General features: G+C 38.7%; 4 protein-coding genes across 34 annotated transcripts in view; 2 read left to right on the forward strand and 2 right to left on the reverse strand.

Moving 5' to 3' along the window:
* wwk (anoctamin 8 white walker) overlaps positions 1–6806 on the reverse strand; it is a 33825-nt gene extending 27019 nt beyond the window's left edge. For 5 of the 21 annotated variants that reach the window (XM_089463825.1, XM_089463824.1, XM_089463806.1 and 2 more), the window contains exons 1-2: positions 6622–6806; positions 5413–5936 (exon numbers count right to left, since the gene is read on the reverse strand). In XM_089463825.1, the coding sequence (XP_089319951.1) occupies positions 5413–5674 (262 nt within the window). In that variant the 5' untranslated portion in view covers positions 5675–5936; positions 6622–6806. The other 16 variants (XM_089463821.1, XM_089463815.1, XM_089463813.1 and 13 more) reach the window with 16 other exon arrangements.
* Positions 6807–7342: 536 nt separating this feature from the next.
* On the reverse strand, positions 7343–22135 carry LOC108611061 (ATP-dependent RNA helicase vasa). Of its 7 annotated transcripts, XM_089463265.1 has the most exons (9): positions 21976–22120; positions 21396–21483; positions 15643–15687; positions 15128–15569; positions 9390–9613; positions 8591–9334; positions 8298–8511; positions 7967–8235; positions 7343–7732 (listed from the first exon to the last, which is right to left on the reverse strand). In XM_089463265.1, the coding sequence occupies exons 3-9, from the start codon at positions 15661–15663 to the stop codon at positions 7682–7684; spliced, it is 1965 nt and encodes a 654-aa protein (XP_089319391.1). In that variant the 5' UTR covers positions 15664–15687; positions 21396–21483; positions 21976–22120; the 3' UTR covers positions 7343–7681. The 7 variants fall into 7 exon arrangements, with proteins under 7 accessions (XP_089319391.1, XP_089319386.1, XP_089319388.1 ...); XM_089463260.1 differs by lacking the exons at positions 7343–7732; positions 7967–8235; positions 8298–8511; positions 8591–9334; positions 9390–9613 and adding exons at positions 10485–12256; positions 13959–14982; positions 21602–21660 and having other exon boundaries at positions 21976–22121; XM_089463262.1 differs by lacking the exons at positions 7343–7732; positions 7967–8235; positions 8298–8511; positions 8591–9334; positions 9390–9613 and adding exons at positions 10485–12256; positions 13959–14982; positions 21554–21660 and having other exon boundaries at positions 21976–22121.
* On the forward strand, positions 12939–19984 carry vig (vasa intronic gene). 3 transcript variants are annotated; one of them, XM_018003515.2, is made up of 4 exons: positions 12939–13217; positions 16247–17059; positions 17747–18031; positions 18339–19984. In XM_018003515.2, the coding sequence occupies exons 2-4, from the start codon at positions 16402–16404 to the stop codon at positions 18818–18820; spliced, it is 1425 nt and encodes a 474-aa protein (XP_017859004.1). In that variant the 5' UTR covers positions 12939–13217; positions 16247–16401; the 3' UTR covers positions 18821–19984. The 3 variants fall into 3 exon arrangements, with proteins under 3 accessions (XP_017859004.1, XP_017859001.1, XP_089319392.1); XM_018003512.2 differs by lacking the exon at positions 12939–13217 and adding an exon at positions 15900–16058; XM_089463266.1 differs by lacking the exon at positions 12939–13217 and adding an exon at positions 15985–16119.
* A 7-nt stretch (positions 22136–22142) lies between the features above and the next one.
* TfIIS (RNA polymerase II elongation factor) lies at positions 22143–23703 on the forward strand. Of its 3 annotated transcripts, none has more exons than XM_018003516.2 (3): positions 22143–22282; positions 22400–22491; positions 22574–23703. In XM_018003516.2, exons 2-3 carry the CDS (start codon positions 22420–22422, stop codon positions 23471–23473), a joined length of 972 nt encoding a protein of 323 aa, XP_017859005.1. In that variant the 5' UTR covers positions 22143–22282; positions 22400–22419; the 3' UTR covers positions 23474–23703. The 3 variants fall into 3 exon arrangements, with proteins under 3 accessions (XP_017859005.1, XP_089319394.1, XP_089319393.1); XM_089463268.1 differs by having other exon boundaries at positions 22222–22282; positions 22548–23703; XM_089463267.1 differs by lacking the exon at positions 22143–22282 and having other exon boundaries at positions 22289–22491.

Genomic DNA, 23703 nt, shown 5'->3' on the forward strand with positions numbered 1-23703 from the left:
TCGTATTAGCCTCCCAATCAAAGGTGTCACACACATTCACACACTCACACCTATAAACACATACTTATGAGGTTTAGCATATGCTTAACGGAAATTAAGCTGCTCTCAATGTCACAGGCTGCCAGAGATATAATGATGATGATGATGATTATGGTGATGCTCATGATGATGATGGGTATTGACTTGGTATCTCGCCAGTTGAGACATTTGAACTGGAAACTAATTTTTGGGCTTGGGCTTAGAGGTGCAGCTGTTGTGAGTCAATGTTTAAATAAAAGATAGTTTGCATATATGTAAATACACTGAAAGAAAAATATAAACACTTAAGTAGAAAATGAGAAGTGAATACAATTTCGAAAGTAAAGTAAGTAAACAAATCTATACTTTAATCTTCCAAAATGTTAGCATTCGAAATTTGTTTATTTTCTATTTGGTGTTATTTTTTTATTTTATTTTTTTTCAGTGCGTAAAAACATATTGCACCTGACGGTAGTTCAATGAACACCTGACTGAGCACAAATTGACAGATTGGCTGCTGGCAACATGCAGATGAAAACTTTTGCTGCTGGGAGCAGAGGAATAACTTAGCCACAGGACAAGCATTTGCTATGCTTTGTGGATCTTTGCAGACAAATATAGAAATACTTGATACAGCTAGCATTTGCATAACTCAACCATTTTTATTGACAAATGCTTTAAACTAAATTTGAATTCTGTGAACCAAATAACGTTCAATAAACTATATCACAGTGCTCTAGTTGGGAGTGCTCGACTTGGGGATACTCTGCCTACTGTTCAGAGCTGTTATTTCAATTACTTAACGCATTTACTTAGCTAGTTTACTTTCATGTACAAGATATTGAAAAATGTTCCCAATCTTAATTAATTTAAATTTTTCAGTTGTGTGACTTTAAACTCTATCGATTTTATTATCCCCAACCTTTAAAGCCTGCTCTGTTCTCTATTCAAGCAAATTGTCGCTTTAAGCAGATTTAAATAAATCCAGATTAATTGAAAATCCGCAGGACATTGCTACTGATTATACAACTTGGCCAAAGTTTATTCTACATTTCAATATCAAACCAGAATTTGCATATCAAAACGTTCCCCGCCCCCGCAAAGCCGACGCCGTCATCAACGTCGATGCTCATCAAGCAACTGGCATACCAAAATTTATATGCAAATATTGTTGTGAGTTGAGTTTTGGGTTCACAGCTCACACACACACACACAACAACGAAAACACATACAGGAAACATAAATAAGCCGCTACCATTGCTTCATTATCGAGCTAATTTAATCGGCTTTTCACAAAACATGTGAAGAAATAAAGGCACAATTGACCCATTGCCATGAAAGGCTCTGAGCCGATGAAGTCCAATGATTCAGTTTAGCCATGAATGGCTTCGTTTATTTTTTTATTTTATTTTACACATTGGATTTTCTTAAAGTCAAATTCCTTAAATATCGCTTTACTCCCATGAATATTTAAACATTTCTGTGTTTTTATTATCTTCTAGATTGCATTGTTACGTAGTTTTTCATTAAATTCAATATTGACATTTCTTTGTGCCACACTTAAAAAGCAACAGTAAAAACAACCGTAAATAAAAAAACACCCATGTGTGTATGTATATTTGCCACACAGCGTTTTTTTTATAGCACTCTCATATTTCTCATATATTTTGTTTGTTGTTTTTTTTTTTTTTTTTTATTTCGCAAGCCGCAACAAAATGTTGGACACTTGCCTGAAGACTGCCATTTGAGTTGAGCTAAAGGAAAATGTATATAAAAACCATGCGTGGTTTAATCGAGATTGCCTGAGTAGCAGCTACCCTGGACACCTTTAAAAGTAACTTTATAATTTAAAAGATATATGAACCGACATAAGATATTCTATACATTTCGATAGGTATTTTTTCGGTCAAAAAATGTAGTTAGATCTTTATAATGTGCTTAATAATTTGGACTATATTTATATACTATATATTTTAAATAACTAAAAATTAGATTTTTACATTTAATTACATTTTTTTGAATACCAAAAGATAATTAATTTATAATATGATTGAAGTTATTTAAATTATTATTTTTTTTTATTATTATTATTTAAATTTCAAGCTGATTTGTTAGCTATCGCTATTAACACATTAAACCGGGTTATATCTAAATGAACTCAGCTGCTATATTCTACTATTCTTGCTAACTGCTTTCTAAAACCAATATACCCGTTTGTTTCATTTTGACTTAGACCATGCAATGATACCCTAGCTCAGCTCTATGAAACCTGCTCTAGTTGTTTATATACAGCTGATACACCCGTTTCATTCCATTTCATTAGACATAAAAATACCCTTCCGAATCATAGCAAGCGTTGCCAGATGTGGGCATTATTTATCCATTAGACTGCGAGACCTTTTCGTGTTGCGCTTGGAGAACTGGTTTAATGGCTTTTCGATTGTTTGCAAACAAATCTCTTCTCAGCTCAAATATATTTCAGTTTAAACTTTTATATGACATATAATCAAGCTTTTTTGCGCTTTAAGTGTTAACTAAATGGCTTGACTTACGGGTAATTATATAACAAATGAATCATGTGGAATACTCGAAAAACTATTTAGAGAGGGAGGGAAAGAAATAAATTGTAATTTGTCGACGTACAACAGACGAACGAATCGAGGCTAAGGGGTTAATAAAGCAGAAGGCAATGCCAATCTATTGCCAGAGTCCTCGGAGCCATAAAACGTCTGCGGGTGACGCCTCGATTGATGGCCCGGCGACAGGCAAGGGGCCGCTGCTCATAGGGCTGACAACGAAAACAATCATCAAAAGGACAAAAACAAACACTAAGCACGGACAATGGGGCCCAGACAATCAACGTTGGAGGGGGCCTGTGACAGTGATGGCAAATATATAGAGTACATGGCATATTAAACAAGAATGGGGCTTACGAGGTGCGGTAGGCAGCCTAACGATTGCCCTAATGGCCGCCAGACATTATCGCAGCTAAAAAAAATCGATACGAGCTGCTTACATTTTCCTACGCCAGTGCCCAATTCCAAGTGAAACTTTAGAAATTTTCACGCCAGGCCAACGCACGCGATGCAGTTGCGTCTTCTTGCCATTAGCAGAACAAGATTGGGGTGTGGCGGGGCGGTGCGGCGTCAGGATGAGAGCGTAGCTATACGTCAAGCGAGCAAAGTTTAAAAGTCATGTCTGTATTTTTTTTGCTTCTTTTTGGCGCACGGAAATCCTCGCTATTTCTAAAAACAGAGTCAGAAATCAAGACAGTGCATTTGTATGTGTGTGGCTGCGAGGGTGGTCTAACAAAATCATCGATCTTAAATGTAATGAATCAAAAAACAAAACATAGGGAAAAATAAAAAAGAATTAAAATTTTTTTTTTTTTTAATCTTTTGCTAACCCAAAAATGTTAAATATTATTTTATTCATTTCTTATATATATTTTACAAGGAAATGAGCAGCGTTTCAATTTTACATTTCTTTGTATCTACAAGCTCTGCGGACATTCGTATTAATATCAACAACAACAAAAATTATTTGTCTCAGTGTAATAATGTAAATAATATTTTCACTCTTTGTTAAAGTGTAAAGTCGCTGATTCATCTGCTTATAACAAAAATACTTTATTATATGAGCCTTGAGCTCTTTAGCTTCTCTTCCATTAATTTCCACAAATATATTCTGTTGCCTTTCATTTTTTAATTTCATTAAATTATTATGTGTGGCGCAAATTGCAGCATTAATTTAATCTCTTTTTCGCTCGTTGACAGTTGACATCAATTGCTCATTTATTATTCATATTATTCTTCATTTACCCTTGCTTGTTTCTGTCTCCTTGATTATTTTTGCTGGAATTCTTAGGTCCCTTCAATTGTCCGCCATTTTGAGCTGGAGTGAATAATATTTGGCAAGAAATGCGTTGCGCAATTTGAAAATTAAATATAAGTCCTTGGATGCAATAATATTTATCACGAAGTTGTTCAACATTCTTTACAATTATATATAATATAACTCCAATATGTATAATAAGTAAGCATCAGCACAGCAGTTAATAGAGTCATTAAGCCTTTATAATTGCACGATGAGCACAGCACCAAATCTACGCTCTCAATTCATCTACCTTGCTCGCTCATACAACAAGGAGATCAACGACAGCTCAACCAATGACAGCAGCGCTCGCTGAGCAAAGGCACACTGCTCTCTCTTTCTATTCAACACGAATGCATTTTTTAAAGTAAAGCAACGAACTGCTGATTACCAATACAATTGCACCAAGAGCAGAGGCTTCACCGTCACACATATGCAATATACGCTCTATAAATAGATCAGCTCCAACAATAGTAGCAGCGCTGTGCATATTTATACATACACTTGCGCTCATATTTATGGAAGCCTGCATTTGCATATCTAATGTAGGAAAGGAGAACCTGAATGCTCTGCTCTCTCCTGCCCGCTCTTGAATGCTAAATTAAAGAGATCAAAATTCATGCGTCATCTCTTTTACTCCTGCATTTGCTTATGCCACTGCCTGGTACATTTACTTATAGATGCGCAATTACCTTTATTATATTGTACTGACCCTGCCGCTCTTTAATGTTAAGCTAAAGAGATTAGTACTGATGGCAACAACGTCATTTCCCTTACTTCTACACTTTCTTACAGCTCTACTGTGCCATTGCAGGCAAATTCTTTATTCTCTCATATTAATTTTCAATTTAATTAATGCAAATGATTTTTTACACCCACATGGGAATGCCCAGCAGTAAGTAATTTTCCCACATTTACTTCAGGCGGTAAATTAATTTTTATGGGTCAAGGATGTGAAGTGCTTTGCGTGTGTTCCATATCATACGAAAAGAGTACATCGAAGAAATCCATATGATATTTATGGCTTTGCCTTAAGGGTGCCCAAACATAAGGGTTGGCCCATTAACAAGCTACGAAATTGGCGTCTCGACTGAAACTCTTGAGACAGAAAGACAGAGACAGGCAGAGAGAAGGCCGAATTGCGTGCTAGTAAGGTGTGTTTATTGGGCAAATTACAAAGTCAATAAGTGAGCCAGAAAAAAAACGCCTCACTAGGATTTGAATATTAAAGAGAGAGAAGAGAATGGTATAAAAGAAAATAATTCTTTTCAAAGCGATCGCTTATATGTATAAGATATGTATTAGAGTGACAAAAGGATTTAATTTCTAAGAGAGTTGAAGATTATGTGATAAAGAGCAGTTCTTTATTATTTTATTTAGTTCTTTTTACGATAAGATTACAATTAAATATGTGGGTAGATTTTTCGTATTTAAAAATACTTTTTGAAGGGATTGCTTGTAGCCAATATTATATATATAAGACATGCTACATATACATATGTATAAGAGTGACATTCTTACCATTCTCAATTGTCTCCTTGGCACAGGATATTATTTTGCCTTTGCGACGTCGCAAATTCGATTCGAAATTGTTATCCTCGCTGAATTCGTCATCTCGCAGTGTGGCAGCTGCTGTGCCAGCGGCTAAGTCGCCGGCTGTCGTTGTTGTTGTTGTTGCCGTCGAATCCGGCACATCCTCCGAGGACTGTCGCTCCGCATAGTCGCGCCGTCCGCCCCCACCTCCGCCTCCGCCGTGCGTTAAGCTATCAAAACTTTGGCTCATTGTGTGCCAAAATAAAAATGAAAATAATAAAAAATAAAACTAAAAACAAATATTGTCTTTTCCTTTTTTTCTCTTTTGTGGCTTTCTATTATATTGCGTTTTGTTTGCCCCTTGTTTTCTTTCTTAATTTTTTGTCTTTTTTGTTCACTTTGGATATTAGTTTTCTTTGATGAATTATTTCTCGAAATTGTGGAGTTTCGCTTTTTGTAAAAAAAAAGAGTGTCGTGGCGTGTTTATTACGTAAAAGTATTACGGAAGTCTTCTGGAAAAACATTCATTCATTAATCTTTTCTTTTACAGTTAAACATAAAACTTGCCGATTCACTGATATTGCTTATGAATTGCGGAAGAGTATTAAACGAAACACGCGAACTTACCGAATAACTTCAATTACAAAATTAAAAATTCATAAAAACAGCCCACTGTGCAAATGGAATGCCTTAAGGACCGTAAATTTTGGTTAAATTTCAATAAGTGCAGCTATTCATTTGAACGGAGCTGTGAGAGAGCTCAAGAGAGAGCAAGTCATATTCACAGTTGAACTTTGTAAACAAAAAGAAAGAGAAGGAATAAGGCAAAATAAACTGTTTTTTGTAGTCTTCCACACGCAACGCCGGCTAAGCATGCGTGCGCGGGCTGGGGGAATTTTTGCCATGCGGGGTAATATTGCAAGTAACGGGATCTTGCATACAAAACATCCCCGCTCGGGTTCAATGTGCGTTGCCGTCACTAAACAGTTACATTCTTGTTGCCTACTTTTAGTTGTTGTTGCTGCTGTTAGTGTTGCTGTTGTTGGTATTGTTATTATTGTTGTTGTTGTTCATCAAAGCCGCAGCAACAACAGCGACGAGTGCCACTTGAAGCCGTTATTTCATAATCGCTAAGAAGCGATTTAGGTTAAACCAATGCCACAGCGACAACAACAACAAAACTCAACACAAACAAACTTCAATTAATGCACTCCGTTTTCACTCAAATATAGCACACTTTTTAGCGCAACACAGCATTTGCATTTGATTTGGGCAAATGTAAATTCTTAATTCATTAAATACCACCAAAATGTTTTAGTTTTGTAATTTATTGCGCACCCGGTCGAAATAACGTTCACACGCTGGAAAATGCCGTCAGAGACTGAAATGACACGCAAATACTAAGCGGAGCAAAAGTTCAACACATTTGCAGAGAGAGAGCGCGAGAGCACGCGTGGTGAGTTTCGCATTTATTGATTTTGTTGTGTGCGTATGCGTACGTGTATATGTGTATGCATGTGTGAAAGTGTGCGTGCGTGCTCAAAGACAAAAACATAGCAAGGCAAAAATTTGTATTGCCTTTTTTGTTTTCATGCACGCCTCACGATTCCTGCAGGGGCCCGTTAAGGGAGCCGCATGCTGCAGACAGCATGCAAAAAGCCGGCATATAACAAAGCAGAGCAGAGCACAGCACAGCACATGGCAGGCAAAGAGCAAGCGAAAGCATTACAAATGCAAACCCCAAAAAGAACAAACATATGATTATCTTGTCAAAAGCTATGCCTCTCTTTTTCTCTATTTGGTTTACATATATATGTAGCTCTGACAGTTAGTTTGATCTGTTGCCTTTGGTGTAGCTCTCTTTAAATTTATTAAACTTAGTTTATTAAGAGAAATTTAATTGAAAGCCGTTAATAAATACTTTGTCAAACGAAAAATGATTTTATTTAATTCAGATTAATAAAATGTTAAACAAATTTGCAATAATTTTGTTTAACAAAAATAATGATTAGGTGCATTCCTCGAATTTTGTTTTTTAAATATTCATATAACTTTGTGTTATAAGATGAATTATAAGATTAACATAATTTACGTTTAGTAATACCCAATGTTAATGTTGTTGTATTTTTTGAAGCTCTTCTTCTGGTTGTTGCATTTTTTTCTGTTGTTCGGTTTGTTAGAATTATTGTTTTTGTTGTTGTTCTTTTTGTTATTGGTAAGCAAAAGTCGATATTTATGTTATATAGAGTAAACTAATTTAGTCCCAATCTTGTTCATCCTCCAAGTTGACGGGGTTGGCATTATTAACCTATGAACATAAAGAAAATACAAATAGAATAAAATATAATATAAATTAGATAATACTAAATATAAATTATAATATAAAATAGGAAATTAAAAAAAAATGCGCGACTCTGACTTTAAAATATTTTAGTATAAAAGTAGTCATACAAATAAAAATATAAATTCAAAAATGAATTAGAATATAAAAGAGAGTTATAAACTTTTCAAACAGCCCTCGCAAGAGGATTTCACTACTTACACCACGGCGCACATCGATTCCGCCAAAACCGGAGCCACCGCAATAGCTTGCACCTCCGCCCATTTCCTTAAGAAAATCGGGCACCTCCTGTCCAGAACCCTCCAAGATCTTTATCAAATCGCCGGCAATGGCGCGATCCTGATCGGGATCAAAGAAGGATGTGGCACGTCCACTATTGCCCACACGCCCGGTGCGTCCAATGCGATGCACATAATCATCGATATTTGAGGGCATGTCATAGTTAATCACATGCTTCACATTTTTAATATCTAACCAAAAGAGAGATTTAGTTTAAACAAAATATAGATAAACAGCTGGAGGCATCTCTCACCAAGACCACGTGATGCAACGGACGTGGCAATGAGCACCTTCATGGTGCCATTCTTAAAGTCACGCAATGCCTGCTCGCGCTGACTCTGCAAACGATCGCCATGGATGGACGTGGTTGGAAATTCGGTTTCCGAGAAAAACGAAGCCAGAAAATCTGCGGCACGCTTAGTCTCCACGAAGACAATGGTGCCATCGGCCCCCTCACGTAGAATTTCCTATAAAATATAAATATTTAAAAATAAACTTGAGTTTACTCAATCTCCCCCCCTCCCAGTCACAATCTGCCCGCCTCACCATCAACTTGGAGCGCTTGTTAAACTTGTTGACCTCGTAGATGGTCTGCTGCACATCGGAGCAGGCGCCGCCGACCACGCCAATGGTCACAAATACATAGTTGCGTAAGAATTCACCAGCCATGCGCTGTATCTCCTCCGGAAAGGTGGCCGAGAACATCAGCGTCTGATGCTCCGCACGCATTGTCTGATGATGCATTATCTTGCGCATGCTGTCCGAGAAGCCCATATCCAGCATGCGATCGGCCTCGTCGAGCACCACAAAGCGCGTATCATTGAATGTGATGAACGTGCGATCCACAAAGTCCAATAGACGTCCTGGTGTCGCAATCAGCACATGACAGCCCTTGGTAATGCATTCGTTCTGATACTTGAACGAGGTGCCGCCATAGACAATGCTAATCTTCAGATAAGTGCTATACGCAAACTTCCTGGCCTCATTGAAGATTTGGATGGCCAGCTCACGGGTTGGCGATACAATCACCGCCTGCGGCTTGCCAATCTCCAGATCGTGGCTCTCGTCCAAAATGTTACTTAGAATGGGCAAGAGGAACGCTGCCGTCTTGCCAGAGCCGGTCTGGGCGCAGGCCATCAAATCGCGTCCCTCGGCTATCACTGGGATCGACACCTTCTGAATGGGCGTCGGCACCACATAGCCCGACTTGACGACATTCTCCAGCACACTGCCACGCAAGCGTGCCTGATCAAAGGTCTTGATGGGGGGCGGCACGTTCTCGCCAGTCACCTGGAAATGTTGAAGATATATTACCAATTCGCAAGGGTAATTGATATACACCTACCTTAACAGGTATATTATCATACTTGGCAAAGTTAATGCCCGACGAGATGCCAGTGCTGAACACTTCAGTCTCATCGTTGGTCGGCTCGGGTGGTATATAGAACTCACGGGCCTTCTGCTTCTCGCCCTCCTCGCCAACGTCGTCGCGATTGTTGTTCATGTCGCCTCCATCGCCATCGCGATCACGGTGACGACGCTCGTCTCCGCCGCGTTCCCTGTTGTACTCTAAATTGAACATTTTCAATTAATATTATATTGATAAAAAAAAAATTAAATAGTTACGGCGAAACATGGATAAACACACAACACAAAAACAAACATATAAATAATATTCATCATATTTTTTTAGTATTTAAATTTCTAATATTTAAATTTAATTTATTTGTTAGTTTAAAAGTGTACAAAAACGAAATAGAAATATATTATTCAGGAGTATAACATTTAAAAATCGATTTGTTTTTACATTTTCCATTTTCAATTCAGGAACTCAAATATTTTTATTCATATTCTTGATGAGAATTGAAAATTCTCGTATATTCATTGTAATCATATTGAAATAATAATATAAAATTTTGTTTGGCAAAAATACCAAATGAATATATATTTTGTGTACATCGATAGATATGTATAAAAATTAAAAATAAGAGTTAAAATATTTTTAAAATTTAGCAAACAAATAAATGTAGTCTATTATTTAAAATATTAATAGATACATGATTATATAAAATTAAACAAAAATCTGTACATATATTTCAATACATAACATTGTATTGTAACATATTTATTTTATTTTAGAAATTATATCTCTCAAAAATCTTCATTTTTCCCTTTTCTATTCATATTCTTTCGTTTCATATGCAATATGCATTATCTTAAATACAATTTTAAAATGCACAAAATCAAAATATAAAATCCTGTTCAACAGATTTCCTTCTATAATATACTCAATCTTAATCTCTTAATGCTGAATATATATATTTTTTGTAATTGAATAATAAAATATATGTAAAAATGTATTATTTATAATATTTTGTAAGTCTTGAAATTAAAATGGATAAAATGTTTTTAAAATTATGCAATTGGAAATACATTTGCCTTAAAATAGACATTGGATTATTATTAATAATTATCTTAAAATTCAGTAAAGATAAAATTAACGTTCAATCAACATTACATAAATAAAATTCATTTCATCGATCGAATTCTCTCGCATCTCCCTCTCTCCGTCTCTCCCTCTATAATAGCATTGCATAGCGAGCATCTGCATCGAGCGAGATTATGTTGGCTGCCTTCAGCTCGAAGAGCACACGATAGCCAATGGCAGCTTCCATGCGCGTCTGGAAGAAACCCTTGGCACGCAAATCCACACGATCATTGCGGATTAAGGCGCCAATCAGTTTATGCATCACACTCAGCTTAACCTCCGACATTTTCAGTATGATCTGTGGATCGTAGGTGTACATCGCTGGAATGGCGACATATCGCACGCCGTCGCTGCTGTCCTCGTTGTCGTCCGACTGAGGAAAGTTTATGCTGGTGGCTATGGCAGATCCATGGCGACTCCTCAGCTGATCCTCCCTCTGTTGCTTACCGCTCAAGTGGATATTGTGATCGACCATAAGACGCAACAGATGCTTGTGCTCCACAATGAAGCTGAGACTCTCACGCAACTCTCTCTCCACACGCTTCAGGCGGGTCTCTTCCTTTGCCCCAGGCGATTTATCGGTTGAGCTTTGTATCATGGCAGTTGATTCATTCAGATCAGTTATCGATTGACCAGCATTGACAACCGCGCTCGAAGGCTGTTGGATAATCTGTATAGAAGTCACCAACGGCATTTCAGGCAACTCATCCAAGCTCAGGGGCAATGGCAGTGCCTGCTCTAGAGATCTGCCGCCCAGTTCGGGCAGTGGTAAGGCGAGCGTTGATCCTTCGGGCAATCCATCTATGTCGGTGGATAGAGTTGGTGGCGCCGTCACCTCTACAACGGTTGTTCTCTCCGTGCTCATGGACGAAGCCAGCATTTCATTTGTTTCCCCAGCTGCTGCTGCTGGCTGATGCTCAATCAACTCTCTGGCTTCAGCTCCTGGAGGCAACTCTGTTATCTCAATTGCAGCTGGCGCTGGGTCAATTTGTCCAGCTGCTGCCACTGCCATTGGTACCTCGACTTCTGACCATATTTGGTGGAAGAGATTGGACAAATAATCGAGCATCACCTCATCATTGCTGGGCGGCTGCACATTCACAATCTGCTCCAATTGATTTTGAGCTATTGTCACAGCTGCTTCTGCTGCTCCTGCTGTTGTTGTTGCGTCTGGCTGTCTGCGTTTCCGTTTGCGCCGGCGCAAACCTCTTGGCGGAGTGAGAAGGTTGTCGTATCCCACGCCCCTTGTGTAATTTGGCAGAGCAGTGCGTGGCCTAAATATCGAGGTCCAATCACGCGGCATTGGTGGCGTCAGGGAGACAGCTATATCGACTGTCCCGACAGCCGCTGCTTCAATCACTGTGGCTCCGACTGACGACTCAGCTGTCGATACTTCGTTCAGCTCCAGAACTCGTGGCATTGTCGAGGGTCTCATCTGCTGCAGTGGCTCCTCGTCAATAGCCGGCAACAGCGTGCGATAAGGCGTCGAGGCGAATGCATGACGCGAGCGCAATGCCAGCGATGCTGACAAATTTGCATCTACAGCAGCAGAAGACGACGCCGTAGCAGCAGCAGCAGCAGATTCTCCTATGGACACTCCACCGCCATTGTCCACATCGATGGGTGTCACAGGCGGCATCGGCGGTGGGCACACAGCATAGATATCTTCGGCTGATAAATTAGCTGCCTGATTGCCGCCGCTTGTCAGTTGCACGGCGGAAAGGCTGCGAATACCAATACCAATTGCAATTGTGAGTTCTGATAAGGTCAATCATGGAGTAGCAACAGCATCAAATGGCCAAACAAAATATTGTGTCCAGAAATGAGTTTGAAATTGATTCAGTTTGAATTTGATATTATCGTAAATAAATCTATTTCTATATTGATATTTAATTTCTATATTATTATTTACGGAATTTAATTGAAATTCGTCTAGAGAATTCTTCTACTGACCTGCAACTTTCTATATAAACTGGCTCACGAAATAAAAAGATTATATGGATTTAATTCGTTGTTCAGCCGTCCGTCCATCCTGCCTTCTGAAAGTCATACTGTCTGACTGAAACCAAGGAATCTACTTTGCTATAGAATGAATTGATTGTTGCTCCCGAAACGACGTTCGTTCAAAGAGCGACACGAAACAAAAACGAAAAGAGCCGAAGGCTCTTGCTCAGAGCGAGAGCGAATATTGAATATGATTTAATGGATCAATTTAATAAAATTTGATTTTGATTTAAATTTTAATCAAATTTCAAAACGAATATACCAAAGCTCCATTTTTGAACACAATATTTAGAGAAAGAGGAGATCGATCGAGCATGCGAGTTGTGGAAAAGTCAAAGTCCAAATTGGAAAGCCGAAGGACGTATGTGAAGCGCACAGCCTGTTTGATATCAGTTGAGTTTTTATTTTACATTTACGAACAGAGGCAAACAAACACAACACACACACATACAGAGAGACACACACATACAGGAGGCCCCCATCGCATTTACACACACATTTAAATCATTTTTGTTTCATATGTTTCGAGTGAATGTCAAAATTGTCCGTATACCAAAATAGGTATAATATATAGTGCGTGTTTATAGATAAATCAACCGAATTTTAGTAAAAACAACAAAAAGGAAAATAAACCCCCAACCCAACCAAGGCTAATGTGGCGGCGAAGCAGTTTAGCATAAGGTGAGTGGATAAAGTTATAGAAAGAGAGGAGGGAGTTATATATAGAGAAGTAGAGATAAAGGAAAATGATGGAGAGATATGCTAAATATGAATAGGAATAGATAGATAGATAAGCAGATAGATATATCCTAAAAGACATGGGATTATGGATAAATGGATACTTGTAAGTACAGATAAGGTTTAGCGATAGAGAGATATGATAGACAAAAAGAGACGGAAAGAGGGATGGTAATATTAAAAGTGAGATGGAATATAGATAAAAAGGCATGGAAGGATAAATAGAATGAAAGGAGATATTGAAATTGAGATGACAAAATAGATAAAAAGAAATAGAAGCAGAAATAGAAAAGGAGATAGAGAGAGAAACCTACATAGTCTGAGAGTAAAACTACAGAAAATTGCAGTTTTGTAAAGTAAAGAGTGAGTCAATGCGATGCAGACAATGAAGCGAATGTCGTATCAATATAAATACAAGCTAGTGTTTCATAGCAGACGGCATGTGAGAACGGAATGAAACATTTAGGAAAGCCGAAGTCGAATTACTCAATCGAAGCTGAAAGGCCAAAGCGAAGTGTGGACATCTTGAAATAGAGAGACGTTTGGAAACAGAGAATGTGGGAAGCAGTATGCATACATAAATCGATATGAGAGATATAGATAGAAATAGGAACAGTCGAGAAGGAAAAAAACATTTGACGACTTTTGTTGCTTATAGATTTAGAGAGAGACAGAAGTATATACCCATCATTGGAGAGTGATGCCGCATGGCTACTGGTCATTTGGGCCGCATTGCCTCCACTATCCTGCACACTCAACGGCAACAAGCCGCCATGACTGGGCGTATTCTGACTGCGGGATTGCAGATCCTGACGTGGCAGCGCTAGCTCGAGATCCAGCTCATACTGTTCCAGCTCCTGCTCTCGCCTAGCAGCCGAGTCACTTGCACGATGCACAAACCACATGTTCAGTGCCAGAGGCGGCTGTCGATTGGACAGCCAAATCCTTTTGTATACGCCCAATGGCCAGGGTAGCGGTTGATCCAATTCAGTTGAATCAGGAAAATGTGGCTTGCGCATTTCTCGCAAGCGCATAAAGTTCTCCGATAGCCAACGTGTTGGCACTCGTTGCTCTACTCGCTCCGTTGGCATTTCTATGGCCAATTCCTCATCGGCCGGCTCTACGACCCCATCATTTAGCTCGTAGTTACGAGACGCACTCTTCAGCAAATTTGTTATGCGTTTTATGACACTTTCTCTATTCTGCTCCTTGGCTAGCTTTCGATCTCTCCTGCCAGCTGTGGAGTAGCTCGTTCGCGTTACAACTTTTCGACTCTGTCCCGGCACCACGATTGCATCGCCATTCAGTTGCGATTCCAACAGCTGCTGCGGCTGCAACTGCTGCAGCTGTTTCTCCTGCTGCTCACCCGATTGCCGAAGATTGAGATCCAAACGATGCAGCTGCAGCAGTTCATCCTCTGGCTGTTTGAGGAACTCTTCTATATCCGGCATTATGTCTAACATTTTAACAGAGACAGGGCATAATCTTTTCAATTCCTCCATTCGCTGTTTATGGTCCGATTCCTCCAGTTTTGCCCACTCCTGCTTAACGAGTTCTCTGAAAGCTTTTAGCAAATAGTCGCGTTTTTTACGTAACTCAACGAGCGACTGACTGGCTGAATTAAGATTTAGATCCTTTAAAAATGCTGCAATCGTTTCCTTATCATAGCTCATGGGCACATTGAAATTGAAGCACATCAAATGATCCGCTATGAGCATTACAGACAATTTAGAGGCGATACAAGAGCAAACGACACACAAGACATATAGTTGGACATAAATTCACGACTCATGAGAATCTTACTAAATACCTATGTAGATATAGAAAATGATTGCTAGTGTAGAGTCACTTACCATCGTTCTCATTGCGACGTCCGCGATAACCGCCTCCTCTTCCTCCTTCGTCATTGCGTCCACGATAGCCTCCACCTTCCCCGTCTCCATCATTGTTATCCATACGCCTGCGATAGCCGCCACCGCCACCTCCACCTCCGCCACCTTCGCCGTCATCACGACGTCCGCGGTAACCTCCTCCACCTCCTTGGCCATCATCGCGACGTCCACGATAGCCGCCGCCTCCACCATGGCCATCCTCACGATGTGCTCGGTATCCACCTCCTTCGCCATTAGCACGTCGCTCACGATAGCCATTGCCATCTCCCTGACGATTCTCATTCGGCTTGTCATCATCGCTCCATTCTGATAAGTCTTTGGATTTCGATGGTGGCTCCTTATTGTCGCGATTGACATTATCACGTAATTTACGAATCTGATCGGTGCGCTCAGGCACAACAGGCTAAATGAAAATTTATATTAAAAGCACTATTTAGTTAAATTGCATGCATATATTAATATGATTATTAACTCACCTCATCTTCCCAGTCAGACATGATCACTCTTGGTCGTTAACTAAGCTGAAAGATTGAAATAATAATAATTAATAAACACAGTTAATATACATTTACATATGCACAACGAACTCAAATTTGCCGCCATAACAAAACAGCGTGCACACTAAACACAGCTGCGTTTTGGTATTTCATTTCTTTGCCATTCACCGACGCAGAAATGAGAGCATGTTAAGCGCACCAATGCGCTCCGCTCTGTTAAGTGAAAAACGTGAGTTGCTCTGTTCTGTGTATGTATACACAGACAGCATGCTGCTTGCGCTTTTTCGCCTTGCCTTCTGGTAGTGTAGAACACATGTGCGCTTGAGTAGAGTATATATGTGTGTAGATGTTCACGCTTGTGTGTAGCAGCCAAAGCAGAAACGCAGAAAATTAAGGTTAGAGCGCAGCCAGGCAACCACACACCACACGACGACGAAAAGAAAAAAATAGCAAAAAGCAAGACTAAAAAAACCAATTTCTTATATTCTCACACACACACTCGCTCACACATCCATACACATACATTAACAAACAAATACACAATCTCAAAAACACACATACTTATATATTTTTACATTTATAGGCGCAGCAGCAGCGACCAAACACACACGAGTTTTTTTCTGACAGAAAACTCTGAAATTCTGTGTGTGATTTTTGCATAAAAATCAGTTGTGTGTGGAAAAATCAATCGGAAGATTATATTGCAAGTATAACAGCAATAGAGGCAATAACAACAACATGGATAGCGCCGGTAAAAATCGTTATGAACTTTTGTTCATGGACGACGATGTTGGCGATCCATTAGATAATCTTGTCGCGGCCAAGAAGAAGCAGCAGCCATCAACTGGCGCCTCAGCAGCGGCGGGCAACACAAAAACGGCGCCAACTGCCAAAGCAGCGAAGCAGCCAGCGGGCACAGCATCAGCAGCCGCCGCGAACAAAAAGCCAAATCAAGCCGAAAAGGAAAACAAACCAGGTGCACTTAACAAAAATGATGGCAAGAAAACGGCACAGGGCAACAACAACAATGACAAACTGAACGGCAAACAAGGTGGGGCTGGGGCTGGCTCGACGGTCGCTGCGCGCAAAACACGTGAAACTGGTCAAGGGCAGCAACAACAACAACAGCGCAATGTCAATTTTCGTCAACAGAATGGAGGAGGTGGCGGCGCCGGGGGTGAGGTAACGCGCGAGCAGCGCAACAATCGCCGCAACGTGCGCGAAAATGGCGCTCCAGGTGGCAACTCTGGCAATTCGACTGGTGCCGATGGCAATCCTCGACCATATCGCGCCTCCGGCGGCTTTGGTGGTGATCGGCCACAGCGCCAGAATCGCAACTTTGAGGGCAACAATCGTAAACGTGAATTTGATCGTCAATCGGGCTCTGATAGAACTGGTGAGCTACATGCATAGATATTTTATATATATAGATATACCAACTATGTATATATAACTCTGTCTATATACATATTTTATTATTATTTCTGATTATTCCTAACCCCAAAAGGTTTATCTCGACTAATTATACTCGGGCGCATTTCTTGATTTTACTCATTCAGAATCCATATTTTAAAACTGTAAAGAAGCGAAATGAGTGTGGCGCACATTTCTTTAGCCTCACTCGCAAAACACGCTGTATAGAAATATGTTTAAAAATAGTTTGATTCTACTACAGGCCCTCTCCCCCGCAACCAACCCGCAAAGCCCGTCAATCGTGTACATGGCTATCCCACACAAGTTTTCCACGCCATGGAACATTTCTTAGAAGGGGGGCAAAGAATACACACACATTTAGCTGTGGGCTGGGGGGAAATGCCGCCTCTATAGATTTTGCTCAAGAACTAAAGAAACTGTCATTTTATAAGCATTATTATTCCGAAAAAATAAAACCCTAATTCCAAAAGCTTGTCACATAGAGGTCAACACTTTCCGGCCCCTAGTTTCTTATCAACGATTTTCCACTATAATCTAGAACCTGATAAGATTCAATTTTCACTAACCATTTCGAATAGGTTGATGTAAAACAATCTATATATTTACATATATTATATAATTAATATTTTATTTTAAAATTCAAAACCAGGTGTCAAGGCAATTGATAAACGCGATGGAGCTGGCGCTCACAACTGGGGCTCGGTTAAGGAGGCCATCGATGATGTTAACAAGAGCAATGAAGGCGGCAACAACAATGACTCCAATGCAAACAACTCTAACAATACCGAAGGCAAGGCCGACGAATCTGGCAATGAGCAATCGAACGAACAAACACCACCAGAGGAAGAGACCAAAGAGCTGACCCTAGACGAATGGAAGGCCCAACAGCAGCAGCGCATCAAGCCCAAGTTCAACATACGCAAAGCCGGCGAAGGTGGGTTGAATATAGATAAGGGATATGTTTATATAAGTATAGCTATAGTAATATGATATACTAGAATAATTCTGGGGAATCTTGAAAATTTCAAAAATGTTGATAAGTAGGGAAGTCTTTTAAATTAGATGATGTCTAGCATGAAGAAAATGTTGATAGTATATCTAAAAAGTTCCTGATGTATAGTTACTCTTGTAAAAGGCTCGAATAACAATATTATTGTTATCTATAGACTATAAATTGTATTTGTATATGAATATATATTATAATTCAAAATTTAAATCACATTTTCACATCTATGCTGCAGGTGAGGACACGTCGCAATGGAAGAAAATGATTGTGCTGAACAATAACAAAAAGAAGGAGAACGAAAGCGAAGAGGAACTTGAATACGATCCTGCCATGTATCCGCAACGCGTGGGCCGTCAGCAGCGCGTCCTTGACATTCAATTCAATTTCAACGACGGTCGTCGTGGCGGCGGCGCCGGCAACTTCAATGGACGCGGACGCAACGGACCACGCGGCGGCGGACCACGCAGCGAGGGCAATCGAGGCGGACCGCAGCAGAGCGGTGGACAGCAAGGCGGCAACAATGCCGATGGCGGCAATGTGGGTGGCAGCGGTGGCTCATCTGTTCGTACCGAAGGTGGTAATCGGCCGCCGATTGAGCGTCGCGGCTTGGGCGGTGGCATTGGAGGTGGACATGCTGGCAAGCGTTTTGGCAACGAGCGGCAACAGAATGCTGCACCCAAGGTCAACGATGAGCGTCAGTTCCCAACGCTCGCCTAAGCTGAATTTGGAGATTAAATGTTGGAAGAGCAGAGAGGAGCAGAACGATGAGGAGGCTGAGGTTGGGAGGCGCTCGATTGAGGCGCCGGGCGTGCATTCAATTTTTAAGAGTTGGTGTCTGCAGATTAGGAGCAGAAACAGATAACCAATATATATATCACTCACACTCACATACACACCCACACTCATACACACACACACACACACAAACATACGAACTGTAAGCAAGAGTTGGAAAATTTGATTTCATTTCAGGCGGCCGCAGCGCAGCCAAAGCCAAAAGCAACAAAAACAAATAAATTTGATAAAAACAATAAGAGCAAACGAGAGAAATTATAAATATATATACAATGAAAGAAAATATATATATATACATAATATGAGAAGAAAACCAAACTGTAAATCATAAGCAAAAGCAATTTAGAGAGCAAAAACTAAAGAGCAAAGTTTCTATTACTATGACACGCATTGTAAATTTGTTTTTTATTTCAATTTTTTTCCGTTTTTCATTTTCCCTAGCACTGTTTCAAAATTTATATCATATAAATACAGTTCGCTTTCCAGTGAGAAAAACATCACGAACTAAATTTTTCTCATCAATGGGAAGGCAATTATTCATTAAAAAAAAAAAACGCCTACATTACATTTACTTTTGTTAAAATTAAAACACATTTTTATATGCATACGCCCTCATATAAAAATGCATTTTCTTTTTTTTTTTAATTTTTACTGTGTTAAAATTGTATTTTAAAAATTAATAAATGAACAAAAATAAAAACAAAAAACAAAAAAATCGCAAAATTTTGTAGTCCACAAAAATAGAAGAAAAAACTATACAAAAAAAAAAATAATGTGTTAAAAACTTGTAATTGTGTTTCTTCAAAAAAAAAAATAAAATAAAAAATTAAGATACTATATATATACAATTATACATATATATACGTATACCGCTATGATGCATGCTCTATTATATTAATTATAAAAACAAATTAATGTGCATCATATATACTAAATTTAATCAAAGCACCCACACACACACGCTGACAAAAGATTTACATTTAAGCCTTATAAAAAATAAATACAAAATTTATATTAACTATTGGAGCAAATAAATAAAAAAAAAACCTTACTAAGTAGAGCTAAACACAAACTACCACACATACACACACACGCGACTAATTTGAAAATCGCTTACAAGGAAAAGCAAGTAAAAAAAAATAAAATAAAATAAACAATTAAAACACAGAAAGAATAAAATAAAACAACAAACAAAACCAAAATTATGTAAAACCTGTAAAATTTTATGCTTTTACAATTAGAAATTGTATAAAAATATCTCTTAAAAATAATTATATATATATATACAGACATATATATATTTAAAGAAGTTGATTATGAACAATACTTGAATGAAATGGCAACAACAATTTTACGAATTAAACCACAAATCCAAAATGAAAATGAAAAAAATACATTTTTTGACTAATATTGTATTGTATTTTGAGCCCAAAGAGAATATGAAAAACATGAAAGCCCTAATTCAACAAAAAAGTTGAGAGAAACTCGTTTAAAAACCACAAGAAAATATATAAAAATTATTTGATAAAAATAAACAGAAAAAAAAAAAAAAACCTTTTAACGTTGTATTGAATTTAAATTATCCTACATTACATCTTACTATAATTAATCTTCTTATATGCCGAACCCATTGCCCATAAGGTTAGGTCCAACTAACATGTCAGGGTTCTTTTAGTCGGACAGAGCTCACATAACACCATTTTGTAATTTATTTATTTATAAAGGCTTGAAGACGATTAATTTTTTGAGACATACTAGAACTATCTGTCAACATCAAGAGGCTTTTAGAAATGCATCATTGTTAATGTAATAAATTAACAATGCATACTGAGAAATTAGGAGCATCCAAAATTGTCTTTTGAGATAAAAATAAATGTAATTGGGAATAAAATATTTACTACGTTTACTAAACTAATATTTTAAAGAGCAGCATTATATTCAATGGGGCAGAAAATGTTATAGAGTATATAATAATTCTTTAATAATACATATGACAAAAAAAATGATTTTACAAATTATATTTAATTATTCTATATATAATTAAAATATATATTTTTTATTTTATTTTTAAGGTTATGGTTTTTATTTGCACAAATACTGTTATAAATTAAGCAAATTTAAAGAGCAAACAAGACTGTGCTTGTTCTCATTGTGCGCAGCATGCTGCCGTTTGCGCTGCGCGCGTGTTTTATGAACGAATCAAAGCCCTTCGGAGGCATGCAGATATTCCTCTTCATAAACTTCTCTTTGCCTAAAACTAATAAGAATCAAAGCATTCGTACACAAGCCTAACATAAGGAGAAAACGCAAAATAATGGAATGCGTGCGGAATGGACTCTCGTCAAAAATAAAACAAACGCGAAAGGCAAAATCGAAATGAAAGTCACACGATGAACAACAATTAATTAAACTAAAATATAAATAACTTCGTATATTGAATAAATCTTTCCTTTTTAAGCTGATCTGTTTAATTAAAATAATTGCACTTAAAACTCACCTTTAAATATCTATGAATCAATATATTTTTTATTTTTGCTAATGTCAAAATTTTCACACTACGTTCCGTTAACGTCCGAACAGGATGACTGTAAAATTAGAATGAAAGCGTTAGTGAGAAATACGAAAGAACAGATCACAGAGGAATCTGAAGCTGACATTTTGGAATTGCCGTTTTTCAACACCAGTGTTGTCAACGCTGCTGACCTGTGCAAAAATGTGGAGAGTTAAGTAAGATATTGCTCGCCTGCGGGAAGTTGACAACTCTGAAATATAACGGTGAAAGAGAAGTGCACGAGAATAGGCAATCAAGCAAAAATTGACAATTGTGAAATAATGGTCGGATGTTCTATTATTAAAAGCATTCATACTTAAATTTTTACATTTTTATATAAAAGAACAACTTTATTTTTCCAAATAAACATGTCTCTCCGAATATTAAAAAGAATAGACGCATTTAAAACGTTGCATTTCAAAAACTTTGCGGAGAAAAGCAGACAATATAATTTGTTTTTTTTTTTTTTTTTTTTTTTTCACAGCTCTCTATCATTTTAAACAATTAAAAAACAAAAAGTACTCACCACTTATATACAACTGTTTTAATTAAAACACACACGCCAAGATTTCATTAATTTTCAGCGCGTCCAGTTCGAAACGTTAACACTGCAAAAATAGCTTTTGGCACTTAACAGAGTGGGGCAATGTGACCGTTGTTGCATCAACATAAAATTACCATTGCACTGTTAATAGCATCTACTCAAAAAGGCACTTTTACGTGTTCAGCATATGCGGCGGCCGCGGTATTTGGAACTAGTTCGAGAATAGAATAACTCTAAAGAATACATAAAAGAAAAATTAGTAAACAACATTTTATTGGAGGGAAATAATGTAATAGACCAATTGCGACAAACTAAACTAAGGAAACACATTGAAAAGCATAAATTAAAACTAATTAAACCACAATTAACATAACCTCTGTTCTGTCAAACATTCTCATTTAACCAGATTTCAAACCTGTCGAAAAAATGAGCGTGGAGGACGAAGTGTTTCGGATTCAAAAGAAAATTGGCAAAATTTCAACTTCCAGCGATGGAACAGTGAGTAAATGCAATTAAATTGTAGTTAAGGTAATATATAGTTTGTCTATAATTAGTGCCCATATTTCGTTGAATGTTACAGGGCCAGGATCAGGCGCTTGATTTGCTCAAAGCACTGCAAACCCTCAACATTAATCTGGAAATTTTGACCAAGACACGCATCGGGATGACGGTGAATGAGCTGCGCAAAAGCAGCAAGGATGACGAGGTGATCGCCCTGGCGAAGACTTTAATTAAGAACTGGAAGCGTTTCTTGGCCAGTCCGGCACCCCCCGCGGCCAGTGCCAACAGCAACTCCACGCCCAAAGAGGCAGTCGGAGCTGGAGGCAATAAAGAGAGCAGCAACAGTTCATCAAAGTCAACATCGAGCGCCAGCAAATCGAGTTCCAGCGGCAAAGACAAGTCCAGCAGCAGTAGTTCGACAAAAGATAAGCGGGACGAGAAGAAGCCGTCGTCGGCGCAAACATCATTCCCAGCCGGGGGCATGACCGATGCAGTTCGTCTCAAATGCCGTGAGATGCTGACGAATGCGCTGAAGATTGGCGAGGTGCCCGAGGGCTGTGCCGAGCCCGAGGAGATGGCCGCCGAGCTGGAGGATGCCATCTACTCGGAGTTCAAGAATACCGATATGAAGTACAAGAATCGCATTCGATCGAGAGTCGCCAATCTGAAAGATCCGAAAAATCCTGGCCTGCGTGGCAATTTCATGTGCGGCGCCGTCTCTGCCAAGCAGCTGGCTAAAATGACACCGGAGGAGATGGCCAGCGACGAGATGAAGAAGCTGCGCGAAAAGTTCGTCAAGGAGGCAATCAACGACGCCCAGCTGGCCACTGTGCAAGGCACCAAAACGGATCTGCTGAAGTGCGGAAAGTGCAAAAAGCGAAACTGCACCTACAACCAGCTGCAAACGCGATCCGCCGACGAGCCGATGACCACGTTCGTCATGTGCAACGAGTGCGGCAATCGTTGGAAGTTCTGCTAAGTTCGACCCATTTATCCGTCACCCCCTTTTTTATTCATCTTCCCCACTACGGCCCCAGCGCAGTTCAGCTTCTTATTCAATTATAATACAAAAGTCAAATTGTAAACAGATTTGAATGCATTCACTGACCACCTAAAGAACTAAAAAACAATTCAATAATAATAAAAAAAAAAATTAAAAATAAATAAATACATACATAATTATGCATATGTATGTATTGTACGAATGTA

This window comes from Drosophila arizonae, chromosome 3, assembly GCF_054131065.1.
Source record: "Drosophila arizonae isolate 15081-1271.41 chromosome 3, UAZ_ARI_1.0, whole genome shotgun sequence".
Lineage (NCBI taxonomy): Eukaryota > Metazoa > Arthropoda > Insecta > Diptera > Drosophilidae > Drosophila > Drosophila arizonae.

Coding starts and splice junctions, on each gene's coding strand:
- LOC108611061 (XM_089463259.1), bottom strand. CDS start 15,663: ATGTCTGACTGGGAAGATGAG. Junction 15,570..15,642: donor TGTCTGACTGGGAAGATGAG/GTGAGTTAATAA, acceptor ATTTTCATTTAG/CCTGTTGTGCCTGAGCGCAC. Junction 12,257..13,958: donor GCATCACTCTCCAATGATGG/GTATATACTTCT, acceptor TGGTATTCGCAG/CCTTTCCGCCGTGCAACTGA.
- vig (XM_018003515.2), top strand. CDS start 16,402: ATGGATAGCGCCGGTAAAAATCGTTATGAACTTTTGTTCATGGACGAC. Junction 17,060..17,746: donor ATCGGGCTCTGATAGAACTG/GTGAGCTACATG, acceptor ATTCAAAACCAG/GTGTCAAGGCAATTGATAAA. Junction 18,032..18,338: donor CATACGCAAAGCCGGCGAAG/GTGGGTTGAATA, acceptor TCTATGCTGCAG/GTGAGGACACGTCGCAATGG.
- TfIIS (XM_018003516.2), top strand. CDS start 22,420: ATGAGCGTGGAGGACGAAGTGTTTCGGATTCAAAAGAAAATTGGCAAA. Junction 22,492..22,573: donor CAACTTCCAGCGATGGAACA/GTGAGTAAATGC, acceptor TGAATGTTACAG/GGCCAGGATCAGGCGCTTGA.